The sequence below is a fragment of the Pseudonaja textilis genome, chromosome 1, assembly GCF_049901715.1.
Source record: "Pseudonaja textilis isolate UNSWEBS1 chromosome 1, rPseTex1.2, whole genome shotgun sequence".
Classification (NCBI taxonomy): domain Eukaryota; kingdom Metazoa; phylum Chordata; class Lepidosauria; order Squamata; family Elapidae; genus Pseudonaja; species Pseudonaja textilis.
Window position 1 is genome coordinate 269,220,951 of NC_141990.1, and position 15,289 is coordinate 269,236,239.

Consider the following 15,289-nt stretch of genomic DNA (forward strand, 5'->3'; position numbering starts at 1 on the left):
CAAATTAGGCCATGCCTACAGAACCAGTTGTTAAGAAATTTGAATCCCACTCCTCCTTGATGGGCGTGGCATGGCTTGGTGAGCATGGTAGTGGAAGGACACTGTAAAATCTCCATTCCCTCCCCACCCCACTAACCTGCTTTCCAGCTCTGTTCTCCTGTGCAGGGCAACAAAAGAAGACCCAGCCAAGCAGCTGGGACTCAGGAGGCAGAGAGTAGATAGGGCAGGGCCAGTCAGAGGTGGTATACTGAACTACAAAAAAATTCCGCCACCTGAAAAATTCCGCTACTCAAAATTTCTGCTACCAGTTCTCCAGAACCGGTCAGAACCTGCTGAATACCACCTCTGTCTGAAGGTGTATATGAACCACCGTTGATGTGCAAACTGACTACAGCGGAAATAAAGAAGTTCATTGACAAACCAATGCAAGTACCATAGTGGCCCTGTCATATCCAATCAATAGACAGATGTGTGAAAGAGGTAACCGAGGCAGCAAGCAGAGTGTATACATGTAAGAAACATGGTATCAGAGGCCAAGAAGCAAGTCGGGGACTGATGTCGAAAAACAAATCAAAACAAGACTTGATGAAACTCGCTTAAACATTGTTGTAACTCAGATAATTGCTTTCTGGGGTTAGTTTATGATTGCATGAATTTTTTGCTTAGCTAGACAAGATTCCTGCAGGAAAAACCCTAAGTTTTGTAGCACCAGGTGTAATTTTGAGAAGATAAAGTGAACAGTACAATATTTGTGGAGTATATGATCAGATGTGGATTTACCATACCAAGCTAAACATTGCACAGTTGCAAAAATAACAGCAGATTTGAATTGTTAGTGTAAAAACACATATTTTTAGAACCCTTCACTGAAAAAAAACTACAAATTAATTTTAACCCCATTAAACAACACGCCTTATACAGTATTCATTACCATTATGAGTATTTGTATGTCCCTACATTAAATTAATATTATTAATAATACTGTGACCGTCCATCTATTTTAATGACAATCAGAAATTTCATAAGAGCTTCCATTTTTATCTAAGCAGACTCCCAAATTGAACAAATTCAGAATTTCCAAGCTGTTAAAATAATCATTTCAATAATTCCACTTAAACATTATTAGGTAGTTATGAATGAAACAAAGCATTGTATTTACCTTACAAATTATTTTAAAACTCCAACTTGCTGTGATGTCGTTCCTGGCTGTTTATAGTGGTTGCCTAGTTACAGATGCATTTGTATTCTGACCATTTGTTGATTAGTTGATTTTCTCTCTAGCTCTGACCATTTAGAGAAAATTTGTCTTAAATGAGAGCAAAGGTGAGCAAATCTCTGATAGGCCACTCTTGGATAACAAGGGAAACCATTGCAAAATATATTTGCAAGGACCTGAAGTTTTAGTTAAGTAGATCTACATGTACATCTGATGACAGTATGAAAAAGGGCATTCTGAATGTCATGGTTCCTTCCCTCTGGAACATCATTCCCATGAGTTACAGGTAATCCTCGGGGAATGAAAGGCTGTTTAATGACTATTTGAGATTGCAAATGCATCCCAAAGTGTACTTACGACAGGGGTTCAAAATTGTGACCAAGAACAGGTCTCTGCAGTCATGTAATCTGGATTCAGTCACTTCTAAAGCAGCAGCCATTTTTTATCTTGCAACTTCTCTTTGGGACCCAGAAGTTGCCCAATTATGACAGGCAATTTCTGAAATCCATGTGGTTGTGCATGCTCCCCCCCTCCCCCCGCATACTTTTGTTTTCTTGTCATTGCTGCCTGACGGGAGGACTAGAGGGGTGTATCTCTGGTTGCTGCCTGTGTTACTTCTTTGGTTCCTGTTGCTTTGAGGTAGAGAGTACTGTAGTTGCCTTTGTAAGTACAGTATCTAAAAATGTTCTTTTTCATTATAATACTCTGCTTCAGGAGGCGTTCTAGGGTTTACTAAACCATTGATGATACTCTACTTGTTTGTAAGTACTTTACAAAGTTCTGTGCTTCTTTGTAAGTACTTTATGAAGTTTTTTTCATTACTTTGTGTTTGCCTTGAAAATTGCTTGCAGAAATACTAGCAGTGTCTACAGAAAGCACATTCAGAACTATAAAGTTTCTTTGCCTTCTACTGTACAATACTGGTTTTTTTACATGTGCTTGGAGATTGCAGAAGCCTACATAGGAGATCCAAAGAACTGAAGTTTCACAGATTGTGATCACAACATTTACCACCAGTACTATCAGGAAAATAATCTGATATCACTAGTCATTAGCAAGGCAGAAAGCAGATGGAACCAAGCCTCCCACCCAAGAGACACCCACTTTATATAGCGTGTGTGAAAAAAAGGACAAACAACCTCCAGCTTTGAAAAGAAGCCATTTTTGATGCACAGAACTCAAGCCGAATCCCTTTGTAATGGCTTATCTTGTCTGCAGTAAAATTCATTTATCAACGAAGTCCTTGGCTTCTTGTGTGCCTATTTAATTATTTCCAGGCCAACACAGAGTTAACAAGTAAGAAGGAGCTTTTCCAGTGTTCCTGCTCAACACAATTTCTTCCTTTGTATTTTTAGCCTGCTAGCTAGGGTATTTCTGAACAAGGGCCAAGTGTTCTTTCAAAAAGGCATCAAACCCACACTCAAAGTAGCCCAGTTGACAGTTTAAAAATATGGAGGGTGGCACAGGGTCAAATGGGAGTGAGTGAAAGCAAGCAGAGATGGCAGCAGTGACACCGAGCAACCAAGAAGTTCAGATGATTGACAGACCGAGAAATAGCTATGGGTTCCATGGGGAGCGCATGGGTTTGAGCAGATGTTCAGTACAGCACATCTGTAATGATAGTGCCACCAAAGTTGGAATGGTTAAAATGGCAGTTCCCCTAAGGCACATAAATACAGCAACTAGAATTCAATGCATGAACAGTTATTGCAGCTGTATCATTAGGGTTCCAAGCTTGTTGACCAGACAGAGGAAGTTGTATCACTTGTACTCAAATCCACAGAATAAATGTATCGAAAAGAATGGAAAATGCTGGTCAGAAACAGGTATTTCTACAAAGCACAAGTCTGCTCTCTCTTACTGTCAAAGTGAAGATAGAAAGATACATTAGGGAGAACACAATGAGGCAAACATCAAGATTTATGCACTTGCATCAAATGTCAGGTGGAGTTTAATCACATGATTGTGTCATCATCTTGATGAAATCTTGATTTGCTGCAGACATATAATGCCACAAGGATATGCCCTAAAAAAGCAATAATGAAGACATCTTTCTACCATGGTTAGAGTCAAATGAGGAAGATCCTAGAGAAGGCTTTTTTAAAAATTATTTTTGTTTTTAAAATAACGGGAAAAAATCCCAAAAGCAACAAGACACAAAAGTACATTTTTAAAGAAAAAAATACATGGCAAGCGCTTAAAACTAAGTTAAAAGTTATTCACTTGTTTTTTGAGCTCTAGAGAATGCTTAAGACAGTAACTCATTGCTCAGAATGCAGTTTATTCTTTTCTAACATATCTGCTACATCAAATATCAATCTGGACCACAAACACAGTGATTTAAGATAAGGAAAGAACTTTCCATAAAAATGGTCAAAAGGACTTCTATACAACTTCAGTAAGACTTTGGGGATGCTCTGTATTTTAGCCTTATTCATTTACTCACTGTAATGGAGTTGCACGGTAGGTTAAACGTTTAGATTTCTGTGCCGCCCCAAAATAAAAAAAAAACCCTAACCATTTGTTAGCTACACTTATGGTACATTAATACTGGCTGAGGAAATCTGGGAATTGAAGTCCTCACAACTTTATAAAAGTTGTTTAGGATTGTGACGCACTGGCTGAGTTGTGTTGCAAGTTCTTAACGTTTAAAAATACGGCTGGTTGGTCTATTCTAAACACACTTATCTGAGAACAATATTATTACATGTCTATATAGCAGTGGAGTCCAGGAAGTTCAGTGGAACTTAGCTGCAACAAAAATTATCTAAAACCGAAAAACAGAATATTCCCGCCGATTTGTTCGTTCTGAGCAAATTATCAATCCCGACAGGAGGAGTCAGTGCAAAGCGGAAGAAGGAAATCCAGACTCATCGCAAGGTCAGGCTGCGAAGACTCAATTGGCATCTCCTCCAAGGTTATTTGCTTTAGTCCAGAAGTGCGGAGACGTGAATTAATTTAATCGCGGTGGCAACAAGGCGTGGCCTTGCTTACGAGCAAATGTTACGGATCTGCTTGAGTCACTGCCGGCGAAGGACCTCCATTGTGAGTTTCGGAAGTTGGCGGAGCCGGTGGGCGCAGCGAGCGCGCTTTTCCGCCTCTGCTTGTGTCATGGAGCCTCGCCTCCGTTTTTCTCCGCCCGACCACAGCCTTTTCGATCAGCCGCTGGCCATCTCGGTGGAAGGGCTCCGGCCCGAGCAGGAGATCGGGCTCCGCGCGTCGCTGGAGGATGAGAGGGGGGAGCGCTTCGAGTCGCACGCCTTCTACCGAGCAGACGACGAGGGGCGCCTGGATCTGCAGCGCTCGCCGGCTCTCGAAGGCGGCACCTTCTCGGGTTTGGAGCCGATGGGCCTGCTGTGGTCTCTGCAGCCGCTAAAACCCCACAGGCGCCTGGTGAAGCACGACGTCGAGCGCCCCTTTCGCCTGGAGCTGGAGGTGTTGGAAAGGCTAGGAGCGTCTCTGCCTGGTCGCGTCCTGGCCAAGAGCTCCCACGAGCGGAGATTCCTGGGCGACGGGGTGAAGAGACTCCCGGTGCGGGAAGGGAATATCCGGGCCGTTCTTTTCCAGCCTCCCGGTAAACAGCGGGGATCTTCCCACAGAAACTACCCTATTAATACACCCAATGTTCCGCAGGATCAGCCAAGAGCGATTTAATTAATCCACTTTTGGGATTCTCCCGGTCACGCTGAATAGAGCTACGGTATAACCAGACAGGTTGAGGCTGTTCCGATTCAGTGCGTTGTTCGAAGTCAGTTTGGTTGTAGCTGACGTTTACATATTTACCCAACGTTTACCCAGCATTACAGGTCGAATCACAGCCTGTAATGCGGCCATATTTCAGCCTAGTGTGTTATATGAACTTGGGAAGTAAGATTGAATAAGGCGTAATTCCTTTTTTTAGGGTGCTTTCGAGTCAGTCTTGGTTCCAAATGACTTCCTGCAGCTTTTTTGGACACCATTTTTGGAAATGGCTTCCTTTGCTTTTTTTTTTTCTGGAGTTGAGAAGAGAGCGACTGAGCCTCTCTCAGAAACACAGTTGTCTTGTGTTCTTGAGAGAGGCTTAGAAAACAAAGTTCCTCAGTTATTACTTTGGTGCTTTCAACTTCTACAGCAAATTGGCTCTATGATTTCTGAAATTAAAATCAGTGGACTACAATACACTACCATTACATTAGCCCTGGGATCTGTAATTTAGGAACAGCCAATGCATTGTACGTACTCAGCCTTTTTGCTCACACATTTTACTAAATAATGGGTGATTTAATAGAGGTTTATAAATCACTACTAACTGGCTTTTTGTAACATGCTAAACCATAAATTCTGATTTCCAAACCACAGTGGCTAGCATTGTGACAGAATGGGCTAAACAATGAAACCATATTATCGCTTGGCCAGTTGTTTGAATCGAGCCACGTGCTCTTTTGTGCTTTATCTTTGATGCAGGACTTTGTTTAAAGTAGGCTAAGTTCTTAAGAAATCTAAGGTAACTAAAAACAACTGCTTTGTATTGCTTTGTATTTCTTGCAGGTGAAGGCCCTTTTCCAGGTATCATTCAGATACCTGGAACTGGAGGAGGGGTTCCAGAAAGTTCAGCATGTCTGATAGCAAATCATGGCTTTGCCGTATTAGCTTTGGCCTATTATGGGTATGAAGATCTTCCTAAGGACATGGAGGAATTGCGTCTGGAGTACTTTGAAGAAGCTGTCAATTATATGCTAAAACACCCAGTGGTAGGTTGTTATATTCAGGGTCTTTGCAAAAAGGTTTAGCTGAGATTTTGGTTTCTTAGCCACAGGAATGTATTCAGTCAGTTGGGGTCAGACTCAGCTCAGCAGACAAAATGACTGTCAAAGAGAAAATTGGAAGGGAGGAATACTATATATACTGCTATGTTATCCAACCTAGATGAGAGATGGGCAATTAATTTTCCCAAAGGACCACAATGAGAAATTGGGACGGTTGTGGAGGCCCACTACCAACATATCCCCCCACCCGCACCCCCTGCCCCCACTGATTGGGATAGTAAAAGGATGGGCCCTGGACTGTAAAAAGGCTACGTCTGTCCTAGATAATTCAAGCAGTAAATAATTGCATTTACAAGAAGTCCTTGTTTAGCAACTGATACATTTAGCGACCATTTGCAATTACCATGATGAGGAAAAAGTAATTAATTCCTGGCACTTATGACCTTTGCAGTTCTATAAAGCAAAGGAAAACTGAAGTAAGGTCATAAGACAACTATGGTTTCACTTAGCAATCATTTTGCTTAGCAGCCAAGTTATTCCTCCTCCTGACTTCGCAAGAGCCTTAAGACCTGGCTCTGCCGGATGGCGTGGGAGCCCAGTGGGGGAGCTTCACACTGGAGGTCATTGATTAATACTAATTAAAAGGTAATCCCCCCAAATGAAATTGGCTCCCTCCTAGGCTGTCATGTTATTTTATCTGCTTTGTTCTTTTATATCTGATGATTTACCGTAAATGTTTTTCTGCTGTAAGCCACCCAGTCATTGGACATAACAAAGAAATTTCTAAATAAATAAATTGTGTTCTCTAAATCAGAACAACCCATATGACAAAACTATCCGTTATCAGTTGAAAAGAAAAATCCTGATTAGCAGCAAAATCTATCCATATATTAGCTTAGCATGTGGCTTAATATGTAAGTTTCTGATTAAACCAATAATATGCAGTGCTTAAAAAAGATCCATCTGGTTATTCATTCAGAATTGATGTATGAACATAGCCGTAGGATCAGCATGTGATTGAAACATTATTAACGGTGTGAATCTGATTTTCTTTTCCTTTCCTTCCTTCCGTTTAGGTTAAAGGTCCAGGAATTGGGGTGTTGGGACACTCCAAAGGGGGTGACCTCTGTATTTCCATGGCCTCATTTTTAAAAGGCATCACAGCAATAGTCACGATTAATGGTTCTATAGCCAATGTAGCTACAACAGTACGCTATAAGGATATCGCTATCCCACCTCTTGGCATGGATACAAATCGAGTCAAAATTGATCAGAATGGGATCGTCGACATTATTGATGTCCTGAACAACCCACTTGAGGGTCCTGACCGCCAAAGCTTAATTCCGTTGGAGAAAGCTGAGGGACGCTTTCTTTTTATTGTGGGCTTAGACGATCATAATTGGAAGAGCGAATTTTTTGCCAATGAAGCTGCCAAACGTTTACAAGCTCACGGAAAAGATAAACCTGGAATCATTTGCTATCCTGAAGCAGGCCATTACATTGAACCCCCTTATACACCACTGTGCCCTACTTCAGTCCACTTTTTGGTGGGCAAAACAGTAGTTTGGGGAGGGGAACCTAGAGCACATGCAGCAGCGCAGGTGGATGCTTGGAAGCAGATTCAAGACTTCTTTCATGAAACCCTCAATGACCACAAGAGCAAACTCTGAATGAATTGGCTACGAGCTGGGTTGCAGCATACTGGAGACGGGAGAATAATGCGGTGAATGGATATGAAATGGGGGCAAGAAGAAGAAAACTCGGAGATGATAAATCCCATTTGAACATTGTTTATCTATGTCTTCAGATATTGTTTCTGCATTCTGAATTAAAATCCTGAAGACTAGGATCTGCATGCAGGCAAGAGCACCAGATGGTGGCCACGACAGTATGATTTTGATTAAATGGTTTATTTAAATCTACAGGGCCACCCCTCTGACCACAGCAACCCTGGGTTGTGAGCAAAGATTAAATGGAAACCGCCCCAGAAAACCTTAAGACAAGGGTCTTCAAACTTGGCAAGTTTAAGACTTGTGGACTTCAACTCCCAGAATTCCTGAGCTGACATAACTGGAGGAGGAATTCTGGGAGTTGAAGTCAAGTCTTAAAGCTGCCAAGTGTGAAGAGCCTTGCTTTAAGACATGTAATGCTAAACATACAATTCAAATACAAACACCACAGAGGAAAAGTCCTGGGATCCATTGGGGTGGGAGGGAGGAGACCGTATGTACACAATCAGGATCAAAGCCCCAGCCACCTCCTCATTCCACATGACGACTAAATTCTTCAGCTCGATTGCACCCGACCTTCAGGAATAACCAGAAGCTCCCTTTGGAGCCCCAGCTAGGCTTGAATGAGGAACAGCATTCAAGCACTGAGCCCACGTTCTCTGAGAGTGACCCGCCCCTGGGCTCTTGTGCCTGCCTGCACTTGTCAAGGCGTTACAGGTAGTCCTCAACTTTTGACCACAATTGAGACCAACATTTCTGTTGCAAGACCCGTTGTTAAATGAATTTGCCCCGTTTTATGACTTTTCATGCCATAGTTCTTAAGTGAATCACCACAGTTAATAACACGGTTGAGAAGTGAACCTGGCTTCTCCATTGACTTTTTTTTGTTAGAAGGTTGCAGAAGGTGATCACATAACCTTGGGACACTGCAGTTGTCATAAACACCTGCAAGTTGCCAAACATCCAATTGTGGATCACATGAGCATGGGTGTTGCTATGAGTGTCACAAGTGTCCAAAGTCACTTTTGAGTGTCCAAAGTCACTTTTTGAGGTGCCATTGCAACTTCAGTCACTAAACAAGTGGTTATAAGTGGAGGACTGCTTGTAATCTTCCTGCCCACCCTCAACCCCCAGAATCTTTCCCCAATAACCTCTCCACCAGCCTGAGGGCCCCCTCCTCATTTTCCAAGTCACCCACTTTTTACATATGTGGGGGGTGGGGGTTCAGTCACATGGTCACTTCGACTTCCTTTTGACAGATGCTGATTTTACTCTTCCAAATAAGGCAGAAAAATTATCTGTAGGTTCAATATATTTGAACAAATAGATATGTAGTTTTAACAATTTGGCAATTTGGGCTTTAACTTTTAATGACTGAGTTATTTTGAATTTATATAAAACCTACAGTATTAAAAATTAACTGTAAAAAAATGAAGTGAATATGGTAGAATCTATCATCTTTTCTCCAAGTTTTTATTAGAAGAAAGGCAACTTTATATGACTGAATAGTATAATATTCATCTGCAAACATAATTAAATTGCACTTTATCCAGAAGATGATGTGAATGTATTTGCTGTTTCTGTGAAGGGCCAACTGGACTAATTATTTCATTATCTTTCAGATAGTAGATAAAGGATTGACAGTATAAATTAACTCATCCTAAATTATACAACTCATGCAGAAAAATCAAACTGCCTACTACTGTGTTATGTGACTGGAGCAAGCTGTTGATTTCTAGCTGCAGTCAAATTTATAAACTTGCCTTTTTTTCAACTGCTCTAAATTTTTCTTACCTTGTTTTTAAATTGTTCTTATTTTTATCCTTATCAAATTTCATTGCCCTTGTTAAAATTAGTAAGATAACATGAATGTTGCTCCTCAGTTAAAATGAGTTTAGAAGTTCAAGAAATTCTAAACCAGTATTTGCAGATCCAAATATGTGTGATTCCGCGGAGAACACTGTTTTTGCACTGTTGGTGAAATGTTTCAAGTGAAATAAATTGCTAACGCTTGGTAAGACGTCTCATAACTCCTGAAGTCGCAAAGTTTGACTACTAGTCTGATGCATTCAAATCCGACCTTGAACTCCCCGTTTCGGAAGCCTGCTCTCTGCGATCGATTGCTACAGTCTCTCGAGCCTTAACCTGGAGTATCTTGACTTGAAAAGAAGGGCACCGAGCTTTAGTCCCGACGTTCAAGCGGCTCGTGCAAAGAGTCCGGACATTCCCGGGGAGTCCATCATGTGGCAAAGAGTGATGGGCAGAGCGTGGGAGTTCCGCCTGGTGTCTTTGCGCGGGCCGGGCCACCCTTTGGGGAAGATCTTTCCCAAAAGCTGTGACCGAAGAGGACTAATAACGATGTCGGTCACTCCGGCTGTAGGCTTGGCTGATCAGCCCGCCAAAGTGGCGATCGAAGGACTGGCGCCTTTGCAGGGAGTGACGCTCCGGGCTCTAGTAGTGAACGGGCAGGGCAGCCTCTTCGACGCCTGCGCGCATTACCAAGCGGACCAGCAGGGGAGAATAGACCTGTCCAGAGATGTTTGTAGGGGAGGGGATTATGTCGGCGTTGAGCCCATGGGGCTGTTTTGGAGCCTGTCCCCCGCTACCATGGAGAAGCCCTACCAAAGGCTGGAGCCCGAGGACGTGGAGAGTCCCGTGAAAGTGCAGATCACGGTGCATCAGGAATATAGTCAGCCCGGGGCCATCCCCGGACAGGTGCTTGCTCAAACGAGCGTGGAGAGGTGGTTCACTCTTCCTGGCGTGAGAAGGATTAGGTTGAAGGAAGGTGCGATAAGAGGCAGTTTATTCCTTCCGCCAGGTGAGTAGAGGAGGAGAAACTTACGATGATGATGGTTCAGGCTCTCCTGAGTTAGGGCATTTCCTCCATCAGTTGTCTTGACAACTGATTCTGGACTTTTGCAGTCGCAGTCGAGGCAACCAAACGGGAATAAGCAGTGGGACATTTGTGGTAAGATACAAAAAAAAAAAAAAAAGATAGGGTTGATGGGCAAAGCTCAGGTATCTTGAACAAATTCAAAGCAGAAATAATAATATCCTTTCCATAACACAAGGGATTAAGCATGCATTGAACTCTAACCCATGGCAGTCATACCAAAAATACTTTTAAAATGAGCTTATTTCAATATTTTAAAAAAGCAATTTAAAAAATCCTGTTAATAATGTCCAGGCCCAACACATTTGATCAATATCTACTCCTATTAGGGAACGGCCCATTTCCAGGTGTGATAGACATGTTTGGTGACGAAGGTGGGTTAATCGAATTCCGATCCAGCCTTCTGGCAACCCATGGCTTTGCAGCTCTTTCCTTGCCATATTTTAATTTTGAGGATCTCCCAAAAGCCATGGATGATTTCCATCTTGAATATTTTGAAGAGGCAGCCAGGTTTTTGTTGCGCCATCCGAAGGTGAGTGATGTGAACAAAACTTCTCTGTTTATAATACAATTTGCACCAAGGCAACATGAACAATTTTTTTCCAATGGATTCTGAATTAAAAAAATATGAGGAAACTGTAAGGAAAACTTATGCAAGTATCAACCTCTTGTTTTGCCAGGAAACATACATTACTGTTAGGTGTTAAGTTCAAGCTCCCACATATAGATACTGATAACAAAATGGTTAGTGCTTGTATAAAGGTAAAAAGATAAAGGTTTCCCATCCAGTCGTGTCTGATTCTAGGAAGCAGTGCTCATCTCCATTTCTTAGCTGAAACCATTTCTGTGGTTCTATGGCCAGCATGATTACAGGCTGAGGCACATGGAATGCTGTTACCTTCCTGCCAAACTGGTACCTATTTATCTACTTGCATTTGCATGCTCTTAAACTGCTAGGTGGACAGGACCAGCACTTGTATAGCCAGGCATTTTTCTGCACATAAAAAGAATGAGTGGGAAAACTTTACAGGAGGTAGAAAAAGTCAGAGGCCATAAAATTACTGAGAGAATTTTGGATGTAAACTTACTTAGGTTTACAAGAAACCTGGTTTCAAAATCTTCTGCATTAATATTTTGCGTATAAAAGTATGTCTAATTGTGATACTAAGCAAATAGATATCAGTTTAAAATAGGATTTCATGTACTGATTTGGTTCTCAGTGATAGTCATTTTCTATGACAAAAGACATAAATTCATTTAATATATTTTAAACATTTTTCTTCGGGAAATCTTTGTCAAAATCTGGTTTGTTTCCAAGAAAACTATGGAAACATACCTAATAATCACACCATATTACAAAGATTTAATCACACACAAGGATAGATATTCATTTTCTGAACAAAGTAGGGTTGTTCTCCCCTATACCACCCCAACACAGGGATAGGGTAGAGGAGAACAACCCTACTTTCCTTATACTTTTGCTCATAAATCTTTTATTCAAAATATTTTGAAGAGAGTTTGTTTAGGTTAGCCCTAAAAATAATTTAATATATAGGAATCGCTCTACCGTTCTGAAAGCAGTATGCAGTACAAAATAGAAAAGCAACTTTTGAGGGAGCAGATAGATTATATTATTTTATTTTTATTTTGAAAGAGAGATACATTATATAGTCCTATTATAAATATACTAAGCTTTTACTCATTGAGGTTTCTTTATTCGCCAATATTTCTAACAAATGAGCCTGAGAGGCTGAATGGCACTTATTAATAATGTAATTTATATAATAAATATCTTTTTGAAAATAGTTAATAAAACATTTGCATTCTTTTTAATTCTGTTCAATAATTTAACCCATGCTATTTGATTCATGAAGGTTAAAAAACCAGGAGTTGGTGTTATTGGAACTGGGAAAGGAGGAGAACTGGCTTTGTCAATGATGACCTTCCTTCCAGAAGTAGTGGCTGCTGTCTGCATTTCTGGCTGCTGTTCGGTCACCGCCACTGCCCTTCATTATGGAAAAGAGACTCTGCCTGGGCTTTGCTTTAATATGAGCAGGATCAAGATTTTGGACAATGGAATATTTGATATTTATGAGGCTTTGGATGACCCAAGGAATCCAGCCAATTCACAGTCCCGGATCCCCATTGAAAAGGCAGAAGGCCACTTCCTTTTTGTGGTTGGAGAAGATGATCACAATTGGAAGAGCTCCTTGTATGCTGAAATAGCTACTACATGCCTACACCAGCATAAGAAGGCCAATTTTAATCTCTTGAGCTACCCTGGAGCAGGCCATCGAATTAATCCATCTTTTTCTCCTGTTTGCCTGGTAGCTTTAGACCGTGTTCTAGGGGTGCCTATTCTGAGTGGTGGAGAGAACAAAGCTCACGCCCATGCGCAGGAACATTCCTGGGGAAAGATTCTTGAGTTCCTGAATTTGCACTTGAAATGAGCAGGTGGATCGTTGAACACTGAAATTGAGAGGAAAAAGTTCCAAAGAAGACAAAGAAATAGTCAGAAACTGAGCAAGAAGGATGGGCAGAGATAACATATAAAATATATGCCTTGGGTTATATTATGAACAGAATAGATAACAAAATGAGGTTAGTTCAGATGGAGTGGTCAAAAGTATATTTTTTTCAGAAATGTAATTTAGTACTGCAGCGAAGAATCACTTTGTTTATAGTATTACAAATGTCAGTTAACTCCTAAAACAATGCAACAAATTACGCACAGCCAACAGCACCAAGTGTGGCTTCTGCCATTTTGAGATCATATATCCAAAATATAACCATTTCCTGCCGTCTGGCAATTTTATGTTTTTGGAATATAACTTCAGCACACATAGCAAGTACTGTATTGTTACTTGAATAGAGAACACAAATGAGAGGTGGATATTATAATTTACAATGCTATATGAAGTTGCCTGCAAAGGGTATTAGCCAATTTATTATGAAAGATGACAGGTTTTCTTTAGCTGGTAATCAAATTATACTGACTTTTACAACACAGATACCTTTTTTCATAAGATACCAAGACAGATTACAGCTTATATAAGTCTAGCAAAAATCAACCTTGCCAAAAGTTCCAAAATCTTTAGTTGGAATCAGATTTTTAAAAAACAACATAATAACAATGCAATTTTAACTAAAATGTACTTCCAAAATATACAAACTATCCCATTAAAATGTTTAGAGTATGTCAGTTTTTAAGGCTTGCTCACTATAGGAATGCTCTTATCAACAATCATAGTGACAAAAATATTTTATCTGCTCTGCATATTGATACCACCTAAATTGACATTTATAATGGTTCTAAGAATAAATTGTCAAACATTTAATGTTTAGTATGAAGTATTACTAAAACTCTTATTTAAAGTGTATTTTATTGCAATTTCTCAAGCACTTACCTACATATTACTAAAATTCTCTTGTTTGTGTGTATCCAGTACCTCGATGAAACTGCACTGTAGGGCAACAGTTTTTGAACTAACATTTTGAACCTCAAATGAGCTAATTTACCGAATGCATCCAAAATCTAGAACCTATGACTCCTGTGGAATTGAAATTTGACAAATTCCATAAAACATTTTATGACTTAATACAAAATATCATAAAACATTTCAAGTGGGCAGTTCCTAATGTTTGACTGTGCTATATAGTTCAACATGAGCTACTTTTAAGACAGATACATCTCTGAATATCTCCCTGAATTTCTAAGAATTTTTCCATTGAAGGCTATACATTAGAAACTCTGCCATTAAAGTATCTGGTAAGGAAATATCACTGAAACAATGACATGATGGTTCACAGCTTGTCTAGTACTTTCTAAAATTACACCTAAGTTCAATAACTTTATGCACAAACATACTTGCTTTTCTACTGGGGGAAAAACATCTAAAATTAAACCAACAATTCTTCCAAAGTAAAATGGGTACAATAATAGTGTCACCAGGAATAAATTATATGTAGCAATATGTCTTATCCCCAAGCTCAGAAAACAAAACCATTCACACAGTAGTTAACAATGGCAAAGAAATTGGTATTAGTGAGTTCAAACAGGCATACACAACATTTTATTCCAGTTTAGGACTCTGGAAATTGAACAAAACTTTGATGTGCTGAAATTCAGTAGTAGTGGTTCAACTTAAAAGCTACCTCAGTCAACTACAGGTGAAATTCAAAAAATTAGAATATTGTGCAAAAGTTCATTTATATCAGTAATGCAACTTAAAAGAAGAAACTAATATAGGAGATAGACTCATTACATGCAAAGCAAGATAGTTCAAGCCGTGATTTGTCATAATTGAGATGATTATGGCTTACAGCTCATGAAAACCACAAATCCACAATCTCAGAAAATTAGAATCTTGTGAAAAGGTTCAATATTCTAGGCTCAAAGTGTCCCACTCTAATCAGCTAATTAAGCCATAACACCTGCAAAGGGTTCCTGAGCCTTTAAATGGTCTCTCAGTCTGGTTCAGTAGGAATCACAATCATGGGAAAGACTGCTGACCTGACAGTTGTGCAGAAAACCATCACTGACACCCTCCATAAGGAGGGAAAGCCTCAAGGTAATTGCAAAAGAAGTTGGATGTTCCCAAAGTGCTGTATCAAAGCATATTAACAGAAAGTTATGTGGAAGGGAAAAATGGAAGAAAAAGGTGCACAAGCAGCAGGGATGACCCAGCCTGGAGAGGATTGTCAG

At 40.3% G+C, this 15,289-nt stretch overlaps 3 protein-coding genes across 3 annotated transcripts in view; 2 read left to right on the forward strand and 1 right to left on the reverse strand.

The window, feature by feature from the left end:
* HEATR4 (HEAT repeat containing 4) overlaps nt 1-1,333 on the reverse strand; it is a 44,792-nt gene extending 43,459 nt beyond the window's left edge. The window contains exon 1 of the mRNA XM_087921760.1: nt 1,160-1,333. The gene's annotated coding sequence lies outside the window, so the exon portion shown is untranslated. The remainder of the gene's footprint in view (nt 1-1,159) is intronic.
* A 1,792-nt stretch (nt 1,334-3,125) lies between these two features.
* On the forward strand, nt 3,126-9,126 carry LOC113441965 (acyl-coenzyme A thioesterase 1-like). The gene is made up of 3 exons (XM_026709232.2): nt 3,126-4,790; nt 5,744-5,946; nt 7,038-9,126. The coding sequence occupies exons 1-3, from the start codon at nt 4,217-4,219 to the stop codon at nt 7,629-7,631; spliced, it is 1,371 nt and encodes a 456-aa protein (XP_026565017.1). The 5' UTR covers nt 3,126-4,216; the 3' UTR covers nt 7,632-9,126.
* Nucleotides 9,127-9,712: 586 nt separating this feature from the next.
* LOC113441975 (acyl-coenzyme A thioesterase 1-like) lies at nt 9,713-13,921 on the forward strand. Its single transcript, XM_026709253.2, has 3 exons — nt 9,713-10,509; nt 10,914-11,116; nt 12,459-13,921. Exons 1-3 carry the CDS (start codon nt 9,933-9,935, stop codon nt 13,032-13,034), a joined length of 1,356 nt encoding a protein of 451 aa, XP_026565038.1. The 5' UTR covers nt 9,713-9,932; the 3' UTR covers nt 13,035-13,921.
* Nucleotides 13,922-15,289: the final 1,368 nt, after the last annotated feature.

Bases quoted from the DNA above. Each gene is read 5' to 3' on its own strand.
- LOC113441975 (XM_026709253.2), top strand. From the start codon at position 9,933: ATGTGGCAAAGAGTGATGGGCAGAGCGTGGGAGTTCCGCCTGGTGTCT. The intron at 10,510-10,913 runs GTGAGTAGAGGA...TACTCCTATTAG, and splicing joins CAGTTTATTCCTTCCGCCAG to GGAACGGCCCATTTCCAGGT. The intron at 11,117-12,458 runs GTGAGTGATGTG...TGATTCATGAAG, and splicing joins TTTTGTTGCGCCATCCGAAG to GTTAAAAAACCAGGAGTTGG.
- LOC113441965 (XM_026709232.2), top strand. From the start codon at position 4,217: ATGTTACGGATCTGCTTGAGTCACTGCCGGCGAAGGACCTCCATTGTG. The intron at 4,791-5,743 runs GTAAACAGCGGG...TATTTCTTGCAG, and splicing joins CGTTCTTTTCCAGCCTCCCG to GTGAAGGCCCTTTTCCAGGT. The intron at 5,947-7,037 runs GTAGGTTGTTAT...CCTTCCGTTTAG, and splicing joins ATATGCTAAAACACCCAGTG to GTTAAAGGTCCAGGAATTGG.